Source organism: Pezoporus wallicus, unplaced genomic scaffold (assembly GCF_028554395.1).
Source record: "Pezoporus wallicus isolate ANWC-B61680 ecotype Strahan unplaced genomic scaffold, APGP_CSIRO_Pwel_v1 contig_3365, whole genome shotgun sequence".
Taxonomy (NCBI): Eukaryota; Metazoa; Chordata; class Aves; order Psittaciformes; family Psittacidae; genus Pezoporus; species Pezoporus wallicus.
The window spans coordinates 3,768,673-3,787,374 of record NW_026640883.1 but is presented as its reverse complement, the minus strand read 5'-3'; the positions used below and the strand labels follow the sequence as shown (position 1 = coordinate 3,787,374).

The 18,702-nt window shown below is 48.3% G+C and overlaps 1 protein-coding gene across 3 annotated transcripts in view; it reads left to right on the top strand.

Moving 5' to 3' along the window:
* Window positions 1–5,101: 5,101 nt before the first annotated feature.
* Window positions 5,102–18,702, top strand: part of XPNPEP1 (X-prolyl aminopeptidase 1) — a 34,063-nt gene continuing 20,462 nt past the window's right edge. The window contains exons 1-4 of one of the 3 annotated variants that reach the window (XM_057420920.1): window positions 5,113–5,147; window positions 6,534–6,629; window positions 9,452–9,582; window positions 17,732–17,799. In XM_057420920.1, coding sequence (XP_057276903.1) covers window positions 9,466–9,582; window positions 17,732–17,799 — 185 coding nt within the window. In that variant the 5' untranslated portion in view covers window positions 5,113–5,147; window positions 6,534–6,629; window positions 9,452–9,465. Of the gene's footprint in view, window positions 5,148–6,533; window positions 6,630–9,449; window positions 9,583–17,731; window positions 17,800–18,702 lie in introns of those variants that run through there. The other 2 variants (XM_057420921.1, XM_057420923.1) reach the window with 2 other exon arrangements.

Here is an 18,702-nt window from a genome sequence, read left to right as displayed (position 1 = left end):
AGTTTGGTTGCTACTTGTCTAGATCTTTCTTCCTCTTTCATAATTTGATGCAAATACAGCACTATAAGAACATAAAAGATAGCCCAATTAGGACAATCTAGTTACAGCAAGGTAGATTGAAGTGCTTTCATAAACCACCTTTGCAACAGAACTTGAACCATTTCAGCTGAGATCAAAGAGACATTTAGAAAGGGCAGTTTCATACATTCCAGATTATGTATCACAGACAGCACTGTCTGATAAATAAATTATTAAAGTATTTTACATTATCTACATTGGTAGGTTCATTAGGGCCACTTCAAAGCTTCCCAGAGACCCCAAATGCCCAGGAAACAAGCATCAAACATTTTGGCTTAACTGGAAAGCTCATTCTGCTTTCTCTTATTTAACTTAATAGTCATATATTATTCAAACAAAATAAATAGTGCTGCCTCCTGTGCTCATCCGGGCAAAGCCTTTAGCAGCAATCCACTGGCTTGTGGGCATCCACCAGGCTCTGCATGAGCCACGTCTCAGCACCAGTCCTCTATGCTCTCCATTTCCCCACCCAGGCTCATCCATGGGCTTAATGGGGGTCCTGCTGGGTCAGACCACTGGTGGTACTGGGATATTTATGGTGTTTAGACCTAGGTCTCTGCAGACAGGCAGGACACCATCCAATGGAGCACAGTCATGCCTCCACCTGTAAAATGGCTGTTTACAGCAGAGGACTTGTCATGAGCCTCATCAAATGTCTGAAAAATGCTTTCTGGCCTGAATCCATCTTTTCTTACTAGTTCATTCCTCTTCTGGAATGAGGTTCCCATGCAGAATACTCATCAGTATGTCTTTATTCTACAAGGAAGGGAAGAAAATTAGTCTAAATTTTAGTGCTCAATGAGTCAGAACCAGTTAGAAGTAACCTCTGGGTACAGAAGCCTTCACAACATGGCTCTGCAGTACCTGGTGCTCAATAGCAACTAAGAAGCTCTTGCAGACTTCAATATATTCCCTTCTATTTTCTGCTTCCTTTGGCACATTTTTAGGAGACGGGAATGCAGACTTTTTTCTATTTTAACCATTATTAAATCAAGATCTTGATCAGGAAGACAGAATGAGGACACATTTTGGTCACCAAACAATATAGTAAGGTGTTCTCAGTGGTGGCTTAATTTGTTTTAAATTACAGAGAGACATCAATATCACATTGATAGTCTGCCCATAGTGGTGCTTGTTATTCCTGCCCTGATCTAGGACCAAAGCAGAGAAAGGTAATCAAATTCAATCATCCTGGTGTGCTCCCTTCTCACTCTGGGGCTGTAGGGTAGCTCCAGGAGGCAGAACAGATCTCCTCTCACACTGTAGCTGCTCTCCTTGGACTGGCTGTAGACGGGCAGGATGTCATCTCCAGGCCTAGAGGAATTAATGAGGCAAGTTCAATGAAGATGCTGAGCCCTGTCCTTCCCCTTGTACACTGAACACTGTGAGCAGCCTGGTTATTTCATGCTCTGGACAGTCCCCAAGTTGCACTCGCACATTTTCTTTCCTTCTCTATTTGATTGCTGCTGCTCCCACGGCCCGTTAGCTAACCCAAACTGATTTAATAATGATTCACAGGCAAAAAATTAATCAAATAAACAATTCCACTGGCACAGGTGTTAAGACCACCTTGCATTTAGTCACTGCCCTGAATTCAGCCAAACCGAAAGGTCTGCAGGGCAGGAAGAGGCCATGCACTATTAGCTCTGCCCCTGGAAAGAGAGTGTGGAGCATGTGGGCTATGCCAAAGAAGGGCTGGAGTCTCCCGTTCCCTTGGGTAAAATGTGCACAAGCCAGGAGCATAGGTAAGGAAAAGGCATCCCTGTGGTATAACTAGAAAGGCACATGATGGACATTAGGAGTGCTTTGGACTGCCTGTCCTGGGTTCAGCAGTAGCAGTCATTTTTTCTCCTTCTTAAGTAGCTGGTACAGTGCTGTGTTTTTGTCTTTTGGCCTGGGAACACCGATGGGTTTAGTTACTGCTCAGTAATGTTTACTCTGACCAAGGACTTTCTGAGTCTCATGCTCTGCCAGGGAGGAGGGGAAGCCGGGAGGAAGCAGAGACAGGACACCTGACCGAAACTAGCCAAAGAGGTATTCCATACCACAGCACGTCATGCCCACTAGATAAACTGGGGACAGTTACACATAAGGGTTAGATTACTGCTCGGTCAGGCTGGGTATCAGTTGGCAGGTGGTGAGCAGTTGTATTCTCTTCCCTTGTTATTTCCCTTATCATTATTATCATTGGTGGTACCAGTAGTGATTTGTGTTATACCTTAGTTACTGGACTGCTCTTATCTCAACCCATGGGAGTTACATTCTTTTGATTCTCCTGTCCATCCCTCCAGGAGCTGGGGGGGGGGAGGAGGGGGGGGGGCAGTGAGCGAGCGGCTATGTGTTTCTGAGTTACTGGCTGGGCTTAAACCACAACACTGCCCCATTCCCTTTCCCTGGGCTGGCACAGAGCTCAGCAGGTGCAGAACTCTCCACAACCCTCTATTAAGAGCTGCAGCTAAATGCAAAATCTAACCCCAAATTATTACCATGAGTCAGAGGAGGCTGAAGGGACCCTTTCACAACCCTGACTGCATCCAGCTGTAGAGTTCGCCATTGGCAAATGATTTCCATGATCATAGTGCCAGCGCTGCAGTGCTTTTACAATGTCCTGACATGTGCTTTAGCATGAGCACTGCTGGATTCTGGCTGGTGTCCAGGTAATGAATCTTCTCAGCAAGCATTCTGCAGGGTGAGCATAACGTGGTCTGTAATACAAATGCAAAACATGGATGTATTCACCCTGAGGGGGACACTGATTTGATGATCTAAATGGGCCTTTCCAGCCCAGGCTGCCTGGATTGTGTAAGTCCCTTGTGGGCAAGGCTGCAAGATGGGGAAGAATAATAAGGAAACAGCAATTAGCTTCACCCAAGCAGATTAACAAGGGAAGAAAACTCTTCCTGCTGTAACAGTCATGGTCACCGGCTTTCCCCTTTCTCTCCTGTCCCTCCTCAAGGACAGCCTGCAGCCCTGGCCCATTCCAATGGCCTTTCCCAATGCTGGGATGCTGTTTGCAGGACAGACCTTTTATTCTCTTCTGTCAGATCACACGTATTGCTGTGTTATGCCGTAGATTTTATCTGAGATGTGTGAGACAGAGCTCCACAATGTGGAGAGCCACAGAAGGCAGCAGCAGGGCTGCAGGGGGGCTAGAATGGCTCAGTCTGGAGAACAAAGAGGCAGCCAGACCCTTTCCAGATGTGCATAGCAAAAGGGCAAGGGGCAAGCTGCAATGAGGAAATTAGAATCACAGAATAGTTATGGTTGGAAAGGACCTTAAGGTCATCAAGTTCCAACCCCCAAATTCTGCTTGGCTATCAGAAATAAAGCGTTTTACTCCAGGGTGGTCAGCACTACCACGGGAGGCTGTGCTTGGAGACACACAAAACCCAGCAGGAGAGTCCCTAAACAACCTGCTCTAGCTTTGAAGCTGGCCTTGCTTTTAGCAGGGGTTTGGGTTAGAGACCTCCAAAAACCTCTCTCCCCCCCCCCCCCCCCCCCGAATTATTCTATGTGTCTCTCATCTTGTTTTTGCTTCATGCTTCCCCTGGAAATACATCAGAAATACTTCAGTAGTCAGGGAGACCCAGGTGGCTCAGTAAAAGCCTGGACTGTGTTGGCTCACTAGGCACAGCAGCAAACATTTGTCAGTTTGTGGGTAAAGCTCTGCAGGCTATGCCATTGGTGTGGACTGAGGGAGAAGAAGGATGAAGGGCAAAGTAGCTGCTGGCTGCACCTTTTCTCCTCTGGAAAAATGCCGACAGGCCCAGGGACCAGTTTCATGAGTTGACCTTGTATCCAAACAGTTCTCCCCTGCCAGCAGGATGCTGCATGTAGTGCTCAGCCTGTGTATCTCTGAGGGGCTAGTACTGAGCATCTCCTAGTCCTAAGGGCCCAGCCCAGCACCTGCTCTCCTAATGAGTCCCCAGGATGCACGGGAGGCCCTGACCTAAGATGGGTTTCACTGAGCTCCACATTTTCCTTCTCTCTTCTTCCTCACAGAAGGAGGGGTGGCTGCAGCACTGTCCCAGCGTGGGGACAGAGGGTCCCCAGGGCACCGACTGCTGCAAGGAAACCCCTCCGGCCCAGATGCAGCTACAAAACAGCTTTTTTACTTTGTTATAGACTTTCTTGGTGATGGTCTTCTCATTCCTGCATTTCTGTAACTGCCTCCTGGCTTTGTCAATAGGGTCCACTTATAGTCCCCCTGTAAAACACCGCCAGGGGCAGAGGAGAGTGGTGGAAGGTGTTTTCATCAGAAGCATGCATGACAAACAGCCGTATTTTACAACAGTTCCACTGACTGTTGTTACAAACACTGTTGTGACTCCTCCGGTCCAAGCACAAAACTGATGGAAAGCTAGCTTGAAAAGTAGATGGTGGAGTCTTGTGCTGAGGCCTTAGCAGTGATGGGATGCGGGACGCTGCCGTTCTTCTGCCGCTGTGCTCAGCCCCAGAGAGTGAGCCGTGCCAGCGCTCACTCACTCGCTCCTCCGGGACACCGGGCCCTGCCCTGGCTCCTTCCCGCCCGCCTCGGCCGCTCCCTAGCACTGGTGGCTCCGGAGCCAGGCCGGGCGGGAGGGAGAGAAGCCAAGCGTCAAATCCCTGCTACGGACGGTGTGTTTGGGAGTCACAGCGCGAAGCGGATGCAAGGGCCGAGGTTCCGTGGACACAGCCCCGAAGCGGTTCGCTCCGCTCCGGTTTTACACCGCGGGGAAGCACCGGTACCGGCCAAACGCCGACACTTCCCGCTGCTTGCAGCACCCTCGGATCCTCCGCCTAGACCGGAACACAGAGCCCTGCGTTCGGAGGTCCCTGCCCAGGCACCCCCAGCAGGGAGGGCGCCGAGCACCAGGCTGGGACCACGGCACAGGGCGGGCGAGCCCCCCCCCCCTCCCGGTCCCGATCCCGATCCCGATCCCGATCCCGATCCCGATCCCGATCCCGGTCCTGGTCCCGGTCCCGGTCCCATCCGTGACATCCGCCGGCACGTCATCGGCGGCTGGCCGCAGCTGCCCACGTGATCGCTGACGTCGCTGCGCTGCGGCGGGCGGGCGGGCCGGCGGCAGGTGAGGAGCGGCGGGGCGGGGGCAGGGGCAGGGGCAGGGGAAGGGGAAGGCGAAGGCCCAGGCCCGGGTCCGGGTCCGGGTGGGTGCTGCGGGGTGATGGTGGAGCACGGCGGGCGGGTGTGCAGGGCTTTCCGCACGGCCTCAGAACCGGCACCGCCAGCCGCTCCCTGTCCGGGGCGCCCAGGCCCTGCCGGGGTACCCAGGCCCTCTTAGGCAGGCCCGGTCAGGGAGTCCAGGCCCAAGGGGCGCCGTTAGCCTGTGTGGGGCTGGGGAGGCGCAGGCAGGGCTGGGGCTCTCGGTGAGGTTGGTGTGCAGGGTACTGGGGGGCAAGCTTTGGGGTTTGTGCCTCAGTGCAGGGCTGCGAGTGCTTGGGCTGCCCTGCATGCGGCCAGCCCGGGCAGGAGGGCCTGGCTTTGAGGCAGTGCCGCTGGTTCCTGGTGATACAAGCTGACATACTGATTTTGAACGCTGGCACAGGGTGCCCAGAGAAGCTGTGGCTGCCCCATCCCTGGTAGTGTTCAAGGCCAGGTTCGACGTGGCTTGGAGCAACCTGGTCTAGTGGAAGGTGTTCCTGCCCTTAGAAGGGGGTTAGAACTGGATGAGCTTTAACATCCGTTCCAACCCAAACTATTCTATGATTATATGAGTAAGTGTATTCATAGAAGAGAGAAAACGAAGAGGAAATTATCAGAGGAATGAGTGTATATGAAGCAAACAGGACATAACCACTCAGGGTGGTCTAATGCAGCAGACACAGGCAAATCCAGATGTAGCCTCACCTGTTCTTGCCTCCCTTCCCCACCATGGGCCTCATGTCCCCAGCCATGGCCTGCACCCAGGGTTGCAGCAGCCCATCGCTCTGTGTGCATGTAGGAAGCAGGAGGAGACGTCTGGTTCCTCCAGCAGCATTTTCATGGTTGCTGTTTGACTTGTGTGTCTGATAGACATGTTCTCCAGGCAGGATCCGGCCAGGGCCCTTGGAGAGCTGGCTCCTGTGGTCTAGTGAGGTGTAGATAATATATGTCTAGACAGTGACAGATTTTGGGATCCAACTCTGTCATCATGCTGCAGTGGTACTTCACATGTTACTTCTGCTCTGCCTTAGTTTCCCCATCTGTAAAGTGGGGACTTGCCTTTGACATAATGGTTGTGAAATAAATTGGCATAAACCAACACATGCTTGTAAGATTTAATTATAAGTCTTGACAAGTAAAGTCAAGTGGCTGGCTGTTGACACTCCCTGCTCCCCCATGGTTCACCCTCCATGCATCTCCAGTCTAGCCAGTGGAATATAGTGTTAATGGACTTCTAGCTCTTTGAGAATTAGAATGTTTTATGGAGGGCAAAGTTTGTCAGCTGCTTCAGTTTTGCCCTTTGCTTTCTCAGGCACAGTGGAGCTTATGAAGACCAAGCAAAAAGCTGAATGGTATTTTGTGTGAGCAGAGGCAAGAGGCATCCAGACTTGAGGAACTACAGAGGCAGGTAACATGGGAGTGTGACACATTGGAGAAAGGGCAGGGAATGGGACTGTTTCTTGCACTGCTAATCATAGAATCATAGAATGATTTGGGTTGGAAATGACCTTAAGATCATCCAGTTCCAATGCTCTGCCATGGGTAGGGGTGGCTCACCCTAGACCATGTCGCCCAGGGCCATGTCCAGCCTGGCCTTGAGCACTGCCAAGGATGGAGCATTCACCACTTCTTTGGGCAGTAAAGAACTTCTTTCAGCTGTGTTTGGTGTTAAATCACTGGGATGATTAAATAATTGTAGGGAACAAGTTTTAACTTTGTAGAGGATTATAATTATGACCTGGAAAGGAAAGGTCACTTGTTAAAAATTATGGGTGGACCAGAGTAAATGACTACCAAAGATGTAGGAGAAAAGAGCTTCACTTTCTCTGGAAGCTGAAGACAATTCTATTGGAAAGATTGTGAAGGATTTTTCTTAAAGCCATTTCTTATACTGTAGGACATCTAAAATAGATGTCCTCCTCAATATGGGTTTTGTTGGTAATCTGGCTTAGTTGTGTTTTAATATTGAAAGCAAATCTTTCAACAGTGAGAGTACTTAGTTTTGCCCTTGAGAGACTCTTTTGCTTGCTAAGAAAACCATGGCTTGTCAGCAAGGAGCTTTATTAAAAGGGAAAGCCTTGTCATTCCTTGCCTGTTTGAATGAGACTTTCAGGCTTGTGGAAACAAAGCACAGGTCAAGAAAGGAAGCTGTGTCCTTATGAGTCAGATTCTTTCTTACTGGCTGGTCGCTGTGTAGTTGCTTTCTCTCCTTTGTGCTTTTCCTTTGGACATGCATCAGCAGCAAAGTTATAGAATGCTACAGCAGCTTGTCACAAAGGACAGATAGAAACAATCATATTATAATAAAGTCCAGTGTATCTTGCAAACACTGTATAAACTATGAAGTTTGTCCTGGAAATAAATCTGAGGTATTATCCCATTGGAGTCAAGATACCACTTTGAGGATTTAGTGTGTGGTGCCTTTTGAGCTTGATTTGCTTCTGGTGGTTCGGATTTTAAAACACACTGTACCTGTGGACAGACAATCAGTCACACGCAAGTCTGGTGTACTCCAAACTTCCTGTGGTGAGACATGTGGTGGTGTTGGGCTGAGATTTTTAGTCCTGAAATGTATCAGATCTTGGTTCAGTTCCTGACTTGGTCACAGCGATGCTTGGTGACCTTGGTCAAATCACGTCTTCCTATGGTTTGTGAAATGGAGGGAGCTTTCTGCCTTCGTGTTTAGATGGCAGATATCACAGAGAGGGGCTGTGCTTTACTGGGTTTTGGCGTAAGACCGTAATGTCCCTTGGGACTCCTGGTAGTTACTGAGGTTTAAATAGAATAAATACTTGCATAAGCAAAAAATGTTGGAGACTTGCATGCTATTTGCTGCTCCCATGTATGATCTGTTTGTGGACATGGCTGTGAAATGAGTTGTGAAATGAGCTGGTCAGAGTTAAATACTTCATAGCATGGCATTCAGGCAGCACAGAGCCTATCGACCTTGCCCTGGACAGTGACAGCATTAAACTTGCAACATCCCAGCATGTTCTTAAAAACTTGAGAGGAATGGGTGGAGAACCAGGAAGGGGATTATCCCACTTTGGGCACCCTTTGGAGATGTGAGTGAAGAAAAGCTGGAGAAAACCTATGAAGAGGTTCAGGTTTCTTGATTTTCATAGGTTTTCAGGCCAGGCCTGCCCCCATCTTGAACATCCTCTGCAGTCAGCTGGTGCCTTCCACTGCAGCCTTCACTTGTGCCAGCATGGCAGCGTGCTCTGCTGTGTCACAGTGTGTGGTGCTCACAGCAGGCCTCGGCTGCTGATGATTTCTGGGTAGCAAATTGAGAGGCTGGTGTTCACTGCAGTGCCAAAGGTACATCCATTGCAAAACCACAGCAAGGGACAGGGATTGGCCTGTGCCTTTGTTTTCCCCTCTGATCTGCTGCCTTCCATCCAGCCGTGCCCCACCCCTGCCTGCCTGCTGCCAGCTCAGATCTGCAGAGCATTTGCCAAAGGTCTTCAGAGAAGGTTCCTTTAAGCCTCTGTAGTTGTTCTCTGGCAGTCACTTATGAGAGCTCAACGGGCAGTTCCTCCCGTTATCCTTGTGTTCTTGCTACATGAATTAACATGCAGCCCTGAGGTAAATATGGCCAGTGAACACATCCCTGTGAATGTCCTTGGCAGATTTCTTTTTTTCTGAAACCCTGGGCTATAGTGAAACTTGTAAAAATTGCATTCTTAACTGTTCCATTTCTGAGTTCCTACATCTGTGGCTTACTCTCCCAGCAGCCTGTGCTCCTGTGGCATGTAAGCCACAGCATCTCTGCCCCCCAAATGAAAAGACTGAAAGTTTCTCTCTGGGCACATGATGTGTGGGGCTGCTTGTGGTCTGTGGGTGCTTGGGACCATCAACATCACATGCCAAGACCTTTCCTGGCTGTCATAAGGCACGTCTGAGGTGCTCTGGTTCCTGCTGCTGTCCACATGTAGGAAGGGTTGGCAAGCCTGCTGAGCTTGTGTGTATCACCACTGGGATGCCAGTCCTTCTATGGGTGGGAGTGGTCCTTTACAGGATAAATCAGTTTTGACTTTCTGGCCTCAACCTGATCCCTCATGCTCAAGGAACATGAATGAAGAGACAAGACAGAAGAAATTCTGGGCTGAGAGGGATGATGTTGGCACAGTTGTCCTCAAGAGAAGATTCCAGTAGTGACTGCTTCTAGCCTGTATGCATGAGTGGCCTGGGATGGCTGGAGAAGCTCTGAAGTTTTGTGTTTTCTTTTAGTTACAGGTAGGAAGATGAGTCCAAAAATTACAACAGAACTGCTGAAGCAACTGCGGCAGGTGATGAAGAGTCCCAAGTATGTCCAGGAGCCTGTCCAAGCCTACATAGTGCCCTCTGGAGATGCCCACCAGGTATGGATGTATTAAGGGAGTGATTGCACTTTCCTTCCCTGCAAAAAATAAAAGCCAGGGATAACTAAAGTCATCCTTTGTTCACTCATTTAGAAACATAGAATCATAGAATAGTTAGGGTTGGAAAGGACCTTAAAATCATACAGTTCCAACCCCCCTGCCATGGGCAGAGACACCTCACACCATGTCACCCAAGGCTTTGTCCTTGAACACCGCCAGGGATGGAGCATTCACAACTTCCTTGGGCAACCCATTCCAGTGCCTCACCAACCTTACAGTAAAGAACTTCCTCCTTATATCCACTCTAAACTTCCCCTGTTTAAGTTTGAACCCATTACCCCTTGTCTTATCACTACAGTCCCTAATGAAGAGTCCCTCCCCAGCATCCCTATAGGCCCCCTTCAGATACTGGAAGGCTGCTATGAGGTCTCTACGCAGCCTTCTCTTCTCCAGGCTGAACAGCCCCAACTTCCTCAGCCTGTCTTCATACGGAAGGTGCTCCAGTCCCCTGATCATCCTTGTGGCCCTCCTCTGGACTTGTTGCAGCAGCTCCATGTCCTTTTTATGTTGAGGACACCAGAACTGCACACAATACTCCAGGTGAGGTCTCACAAGAGCAGAGTAAAGGGGCAGGATCACCTCCTTCAACCTGCTGGTCATGCTCCTTTTGATGCAGCCCAGGATATGGTTGGCTTTCTGGGCTGCGAGCGCACACTGAAGCCGGTTCATGTTCAGTTTCTCGTCAACCAACACCCCCAAGTCTTTCTCCACAGGGCTGCTCTGAATCTCTTCTCTGCCCAACCTGTAGCTGTGCCTGGGATTGCTCCGAGCCAGGTGTAGGACCTTGCACTTGGCCTGGTTAAACTTCATGAGGTTGGCATCAGCCCACCTCACAACCGTGTCAGGGTCCCTCTGGATGGCATTCCTTCCCTCCAGGGTATCAACTGAACCACACATCTTGGTGTCATCGGCAAACTTGCAGCGGGCACATTCAATCCCACTGTCCATGTCAGTGATGAAGATGTTGAACAAGACCGGTCCCAACACCGATCCCTGAGGAACACCACTCGTTACTGGTCTCGAGCCGGACATTGAGCCATTGACCGCAACTCTTTGTGTGCAGCCATCCAGCCAGTTCTTTATCCACCGAGTGGTCCATCCATCAAATTGATGTCTCTCCAATTTAGAGACAAGGATGTCATGTGGGACAGTGTCGAACGCTTTGCACAAGTCCAGGTAGATGACATCAACTGCTCTACCCCTGTCCATCAGTTCTGTAGCCCCATCATAGAAGGCCACCACATTGGTCAGGCAGGATTTCCCCTTAGTGAAGCCATGCTGGCTGTCACCAAGCACCTTGTTGTTTTTCATGTGCCTTAGCATGCCATCCAGGAGAATCTGCTCCAAGATTTTGCCAGGCACAGGTGAGACTGACTGGTCTGTAATTCCCCAGGTCATCCATTTTCCCCTTCTTGAAAATGAGGGTTATATTTCCCTTATTCCAGTCATCGGGAACTTCACCCGGCTGCCATAATTTTTCAAATATGATGGCCAGTGGCTTAGCAACTTAATTTGCGAGCTCCTTCAGGACTTGCAGATGGATTTCATCAGGTCCCATGGACTTGTGCATGTTCAGGTCCTTAAGATGGTTTCGAACAGATCCTCTCCTACAGTGGTCCCAAGGTCTTCATTCTCACAGTCCCTGCATCTGCCTTCCAAGACTTGGGTGGTGTGGTCAGAGCCTTTGCCAGTGAAGACTGAGGCAAAGAAGTCATTAAGAACCTCAGCCTTCTCCAAATCCAGTGTAGCCAGTTCTCCTGACAGCTTCCAGAGGGGGCCTGTGTTGTCCCTAGTTTGTCTTTTATTTACTACGTACTTACAGAATCCCTTCCTGTTATCTTTCACACCCCTAGCTAAGTTTAATTCTAACTGGGCCTTAGCTTTCCTAACCTGGTCCCTAGTTTCCTGGACCACATCCCTATATTCTTCCCAGGCCGCCTGTCCTCGCTTTCACCTTTTATAAGCCTCTCTTTTCAATTGAGTTTTCCTCAGGAGCTCCTTATCCATCCAAGGAGGTCTCCTGGCCCTCCTGCTGCGCTTCCTTCTAGTTGGGATGCAACACTCCTGAGCTTGCAGTAGGTGATCCTTGAATATCAACCAAGAGTCTTGGGCCCCCCTGCCCTCTAGGGCTGTATCCCATGGAACCTTACAAAGCAGGTTCCTGAAGAGGCCAAAGTCTGCTCTCTTGAAGTCCAAGGCAGTGAGCTTGCTGCACACTCTTCTCACTGTCCTGAGGATCTCAAACTCGGCCTTCTCATGATTGCAGTTTTAATTTTTCTAGCATAAAAGCCTGGGTAACCTGAGAAACATCGTGTTGGAAAAGGTTTCTGGAGTCTGTTCAGGAGGCTGAGGTTTTATGTTCTTGTAACAAATCAGCGTGGATGTTCCACCAGCAACTTCTCATCAGATTGTTTCCAGGGAGCTCATGCTCCAAAAGAAGGGAGCTTGCCAGAACACTTGCTGTCCCTTTCCTGGCTGTTGGGAAGAATGGATTTAGTAGGGAAGGAAAAGACATTATCTAGCCTTTAGTTTCCCCATTAACACCTCCTGATCAACAGATGTTCTTAAGTGAGGTGGCAAAGGATTAGTTGCAAAGCTCTCCCTTTGCTAGATCCAGTTCTTGGTTGAATTTGCTGTCTTATACAAAAGCCCTTCAGATCCCATGCAGAGGGACAGGGAGGAGGCAGGGAAGGGGCAGGGAAGGGACAGGGAGAGGCAGAGAAGGAGCAGGCCATGCCAACACTTCCCCTTCAGTGCTACTCTTCATCAGCTTGTTTTGAGCACTAAAGCCAGGAGGAAAGTGGGGGCTCTGGGTGGTAACTTGTGGCATTAATTGTTGCGTGCTGCTTCCACTGGTTAAGAGTTTTATAGTTCATGACGTGAATTTTAAATGGCTGAACTGCCTTTTACCTCGCCTGCCTGATCACATGCTCTTCTGCTCACTCTGTTAGGAGACCCAAGAACTGCCAAGGGTTTTTCCCTCCTCAGCCATTTTCAGGAAACAAAAGACCTGAAGCTTTCCTGGCTCACACCCAAAGCTCCCTTTTACCCCAGGGTGTGTAAGAGCAAAATGCAACTGAATCGGAACCTTTGCCCTTGACTTGGCACTGGGGTGAGCTGAGCCCAGACTTGCCTGTGCCTTGGGACTGTATGTGCAGCAGTGTGTTTCCTCCTAGGGAGATCCAAACTTAGGCAGGTAGAGGGAAGGCTTTTTCTGCAGCTGCTATTGTCTGCTGCATTCCTGCCTCAAGCTGCCTCTGTCCATATATAACTCTGGTTTCATTTCACTAGACGTTAAATGCTGTCATGTGAGTTGAAGAATGTGACCCTCAGGACTTCTGGGGTTTTCTGTTGCTTGCTTTTCCTTGACAGAGTGCAGTTAAGCAGAGAACCCCATGTTGCTATTTCCTGCCAGGCGAGTTGGTCAGGTTTCTTTACAGACCGAATCTATCTGAATGGAAACGATTACTGAAAGCTGCTGATTCTGTCGCCTCCTGAATAGCTAGTGCAGGATTTTGTCTGTGGGCTTTGGGAATTAGTGCAATTTTAGGCATTGGCAGGAACCTCTTGATCCCACAGCAGACTTACTGATTCCAGGTAAATTGTGATGAGCTGAGATTTGCAGCTTCCCCATGTTCCAAGCAAAGGTTTGTTTCCTGTACACAAATAGGAACTTTACAGCCCTGCAGTCAGCTTTTGCTCTTGGGCAGCTTCCTCTGTGACTCAGAAGGCTGCAGTTTAATGATAGCCAAATTTTTGGTGGCTTGAGCCATTTCTTCTGCACAGTCCAAGCTACTTACTGCTGTCCTTGCCTCAGTCAGCTGTTCCTGAGGCTGTCCTGGGATCAGAGTCCTTGTCAACAAAGAGGACTTTCCCTCCTCTGCTGTTAACATGGGGTTAAGATTAGGGAAAACCTTATTCCTTTCTAGGTTGCAAAGGAACTCCTGGATTGCACTGGTGCTGATACACCCCAATGCTGCAACTTACTAATTTCTCTTTGTAACATCAGGAGTGTTTGAGCTCTGAGCTCTGTGGTACTTCAGTATTGGTTTTCCTGCCAAGGCTAGAAGGCTTAGGTTATAATACTGCCAGGCTGCTTGCCACCAGCTGTGTCCTTTGCTTCCCATGTATAGCTGTGTAAGGAGCTGAAGGACTTGCAGAGCTTCTCAAACACATCTGGCTCTGACTCTGATTTAACCGAGGATGCTAATACCGTGGATTTGTGGTCCTCCAGCCAGCCTTGAATGTTGGCTTGCTTTGATTTTTGATAAGAAGTCAGAAGAAGCAGGCTGATTCCTTTAGGAATGTTGGTGGTCTAAAGGCTGGTGAACAAGGAGGGCAGTCCCAGGCAAAAGTGGGCTGAAGTCCTTAGAAAGAGCCTGCTTCCTTTCAGGAGTTCTGGGTGGATCTTGTGGCTGGAGGTCTCAAAGGATCAGGAAGGGGTGAAATGCTATGCTTTTGGGAATGAGGTACCTAAATCCTTTATGGTTTGGTTAAAATTGCCTCTCTGAGCTTTTGGGATGTTGCAGTGGTAAATGCAGGATCCAATTTATGTTAAGTCACTCAGTTTACATTGAATCTGGAGTCTGCCCATACGGGAATATTCAGAGATTGGAGGAGCTTTCTTCTTAATGGGAGGGAATGATGTTTGGATTACAGCTTGGGTTTGGAGCCAGTCACAGCTTAACTGGGGCTGGCTTCCACCCCTAGGCCTTGACTCGGTGAAAACAAATTTGGTCAGATCTGGCTGGTCTTCCACATCAAGGAAGCACCTGCCCAGCTCAGGGCCTCTGAGTTGGCAGAGATGCTGTCTTCTGCTCAGGGCTGGCTCCTCTGAGACACACTTTTTCAGAGCCAAGGAATCAGCGAAGTTATAAAGCAAGAGATGGCTTGTGTGCAGGTTGTACTGACCTGTTCTAGATCTTGCCAATGCAGTTAGGTTTTTGGCAGTGAATACTGACCTCCCTCCAAGTACACAGCAGTGTTTGTTCTTTAATGGCATCAGTGTTGTAGCTGTAAGGGCAGTGAGCTTCATTGTTCAGTGCTGATCTTGGTTGACACTAGGATAGAATAAGCTTCAACATATTAATGGCCCAACCAGGCTGGCTCTGGTGATCAGCACCACTGATTTTCTTTGGGCTTCTTCCTGGCTTAGGTGAGGGTTTCTGTGATGCAGCCCCAGTTTTGTCTGTGTGTCAGACACTGACAGGTGTGGTGCAAAGCAGACATAAAAGGCCTGAGGAGAGCCAGTTTGAAGGCCATCAGATCTGCAAGACAAGCCCCAGGGAAATACCTTGTTCTGACTGCTGTGGCCTGTACTTTGTGTGGCGTACGCAGGTGTTCCCCTTGTAATTTTAGCTTATGCAAAACATGGGCTCATCTTTGCACAGTGGGGGTTGCTGCATGGAACAGAACAGGTGGGTGTGCAAGTATTCAGACTGACAGATGAATGAACCATCTTCCCCTCCATATCCCTCATACTCCTTTTTAAAGCCCATCTGCCTCATTGTAAACTCAAAACATTCCCTGGATTTGTCTGTAAGTGAGACAGCATGAGGTATTTCCCACACAGCCAAGGTCTTTATTAGCTTATGTCAGCTCTTGCTTGGTCTAAAACTGATGGGATTCTTTTTTTTTTTTTCTTTAAGATTTCTCTTTTTTATTGTTTTAATTAATTGTTCTGTGCTGTTAATGCAGCCAGCTCAGTGTTAACCCTTCCTATGAATGTGAGATCCCTTGTCTGCACAAGCAAACTAGCCTGTAGTCTCTGCTGTGTTGGTCAAGAGAAAGGGAAGAGAAATTGCTGGTCTGATTTGAGCTGTACTTAGTGGTATGATCCACAATGGGAAATTCTGAGCGTCCCCTTTAGGCTTCTGACCCTGGGAGGTTGTGTCCCAGCTTTGAGTTGAGATCTGCAGGAGAAGGGGGAGTTGTAGCAGTTCACAGGCTGAATAGTCATTAGGAAAAGTTAAAATGGGGAATCCTTCTCAGATCTACATGGCTCTGCCTTCATGTTCTGTCCTGCTGCTGTGAGATAGGCAGCTGGAGAAATGAGCCCTTGATTCCTTTCTTGATTGACTTTGTCCTCTTGATCTGCTGATGTTGTTACATTAAAGGGGGTTAGTGGTGCTGTGGTGGGCTGAGGTGGATCCAGTCAGAGGTGTGCAGAGTGCAGTCATCCCTTCCTGAGGTAGGTATCCTGACCCCTCTCATCCCTACAGCTGCTGAGTATATGTCAGCCCTGTGGAGTCTGTGAGGCTGGACAGGACAAGGCATAGGGAACTGGACTGGCTCAGAGAAGAGGGTGCCCATGGTCTCAATACCTGTCCCATTTCTGCCAACTTTCATTAGTGGTTGGTTAAAATAGAGGATTTCTTGGGAATATATCCCAAGATATTCCCAGGAGTCTTCCCTGGCAGCCAGGAGCAAATACTGTTCAGCCAGATCCTCTTTTGGGCCATGGGTTTTATTCCAAGGCTCAGTTTCAAAACTAGTGGTGAATGGTTAATCGCTGCTGCCTGTGGTGTCTCCTGTGAGGGGAGAGGCGTCGCTGTTCTTGAGGGGTTTTGACCATGGGGTGATGTGAAGCAGAAATAAAGAGTTGGCCCTAGGTGCTTTGAATTGTGCTTCACACTCCCTCCTGTGCTTTGAACCCTCTGCCTTCCTTAAGAGCAGTAAAGAGTAACAGGTTTGAAGGGAGTATTTTCTAACAGTCAGGTGATTTTAAAATAGCCCTGGCCAGAGACAGGCAGATGCAGTATCTGTCACAGTAGGAACTAAAACCACCTGAGAATTGGGCTGTGATTTCTCAGCTCAGTCCCTAAAATGTTTCTTTTCCCATAGCACAGCTGAATGCAGGGAAGCTTTATGGGCAGAAGAACAGGCTTTGGCTTCAGATCATTTGTAAGACACAAATGCAGGGGTTTTGCAGCTCAAACATCAGTGCTGTCAGCCTGGATTAAGCTGATGTGTTGAGTTGCACCAGTTAATTACCAGCCCTACTCAGCAGTTCTGACCTCCCAACTTGCCAAAATGGTATCCCATAAAAATGGTGTGTGAGCCACTTCAAGGTACAGTTCCTTTAATTTTAATCTGTGGATGTTGGATATCTGTGCATTCTCAGACTTGTCTGTAACGCTGGCAACAGATGTGTCCACAAACACAGGTTGGGATGGGGTTTGGGATGAGGATAGACTGGTAATCTTTGATCCTGTCTTGCCCACTGTCCTGGGTTCAGCAGTAGCAGTCGTTTTTCTCCTTCTTAGTAGCTGGTGCAGTGCTGTTTTTTCGACTTTAGCCTGAGAACAGCACTGATAACACTGATGTTTTTAGTTGTTGCTAAGTAATGCTTACTCTGACTTTCCCAGTCTCATGTTCTGCTAGGGGGGAGGGGAAGCTGGGAGGAAGCAGAGACAGGACACCTGACCCAAACTAGGCAAAGGGGTATTCCGTACACAGCATGTCGTGCATAGTATATAAACCATGGTCTTGGTGGTTTATGGTGGAGTTGGGTTTTGAGTAGGCAAGGAAAAAGTGAGAGGATCAGCACCTAATTAAAGGTTAAAGTTTTTCCAGTTTTATTACCTTGATAATTTTCTTTCGATGTCATTGTAGTGGAAAACAAAAGTCTTCAAGCAATTCCTATAAATGCCAGTGAGGGGACTTCACTGGAGATGGTGAATCTCACAGATTTTATGTGCTGATTACCCTGGTCTCCAAGATCAAGGGGTGCTTCTGGTTTCCCTTCCTTTCACATTGCAGCTTCAAAGGCAGCATTTGTTTGTTGCCCAAAGGGGAGGCTGAGTGTGAAATAAACATCTGCAAACTCTGAAACGCTTCAGTGTTTACAGATGTTTGTGGGAGAAAAGTGCTGCAGCTTAAGAAAAACCCCAAAAGCAGTTGGACATAAATGCAATTTAATCACAGATGATTAAATGTTTCAGTAGAGTAGAGCCCAGGATTTTTAACTCATTTTGTTCTCTCTGTGGTGTCCTTTAGGAGAAAAAGCCTATCAAAGTTTTTGTTGTCAGCTGATTTCCCCCCCCTCCCCCTGCTGCTATAAATAATCGCTGCCTCTTTTGTTTCCTAGAGCGAGTACATTGCACCCTGTGATTGCAGACGGGCATTCATCTCTGGATTTGATGGCTCTGCAGGTACCTTTCCAGAACTTGGGTTCTTGCTTAAGTACATAATGCTCCTATAAAGAAATATTCTCATTCATAACACAGAGGCAGTATGGAAAAGGAAGCCTATCCAGATTGTTTGAACTGTTTTCTTCCCATTTCAGCATCTGCAGAGTTATGTCTTGGCTGCCCACTGGAATTATGTAATATCAGCTCAATAACAAGTTTTCAGAAAATGGTTGACCCCTGAATGAACCTCTCAGAAAGTAAAATCCTATTTAACTCTTTCATGTGGTGATTGTAACCTACAGTCATTCCTTTTGATGTGCAGGTTTTTACACTGACCGTTTGGGCGGGGTGAATAGTAGGTGGACTTCAGCTAGCCTCTCTGTTTAAACACAGCCAGAAACTGCATTTGGAAACAACACTGTGGAAAAGTTTGCTTATCTTGCTGAGACAGGATGTTTTCTTGGCTCCAGGATAGGTCTGTTTCAAAAGCCTAGTTTTTACTGTAGCTGTGCCCTGAGCTCTGCAGCTTACTCTGCTGTGTGGTTGTTGGAAAGTCACTTTAGTCTTTTGAGGTCTTTTCCTTTCTAATTGCAAATTGGTTTAATAAATACTGCTACCTATGTATTTGGAGAGTCCATTCACCACTTCCTATGAACTACTCTGGGACCTCATGTGGGAGGTTATTATAAATCCGGGGCTCTGAGCTGCTGTTAATGGATAACATGAATCCTGTATTAATTTCACGTCTTCTGCATGGCCTCTTCATAACCTTCTTCTCTATTTTGGGTCCTTGTTATGTTCTTGGAAGGTCTGTGTTCCCCGCCTAGCAGTAAGATTTCACCAGGGGCTCAACCTTGTGTTTCTTGCTTCATCTTCGCAGAGTGAAGCAGCTTAGAACGGAGTTTGTCTTGGGGAAGTTTGGTAGAAG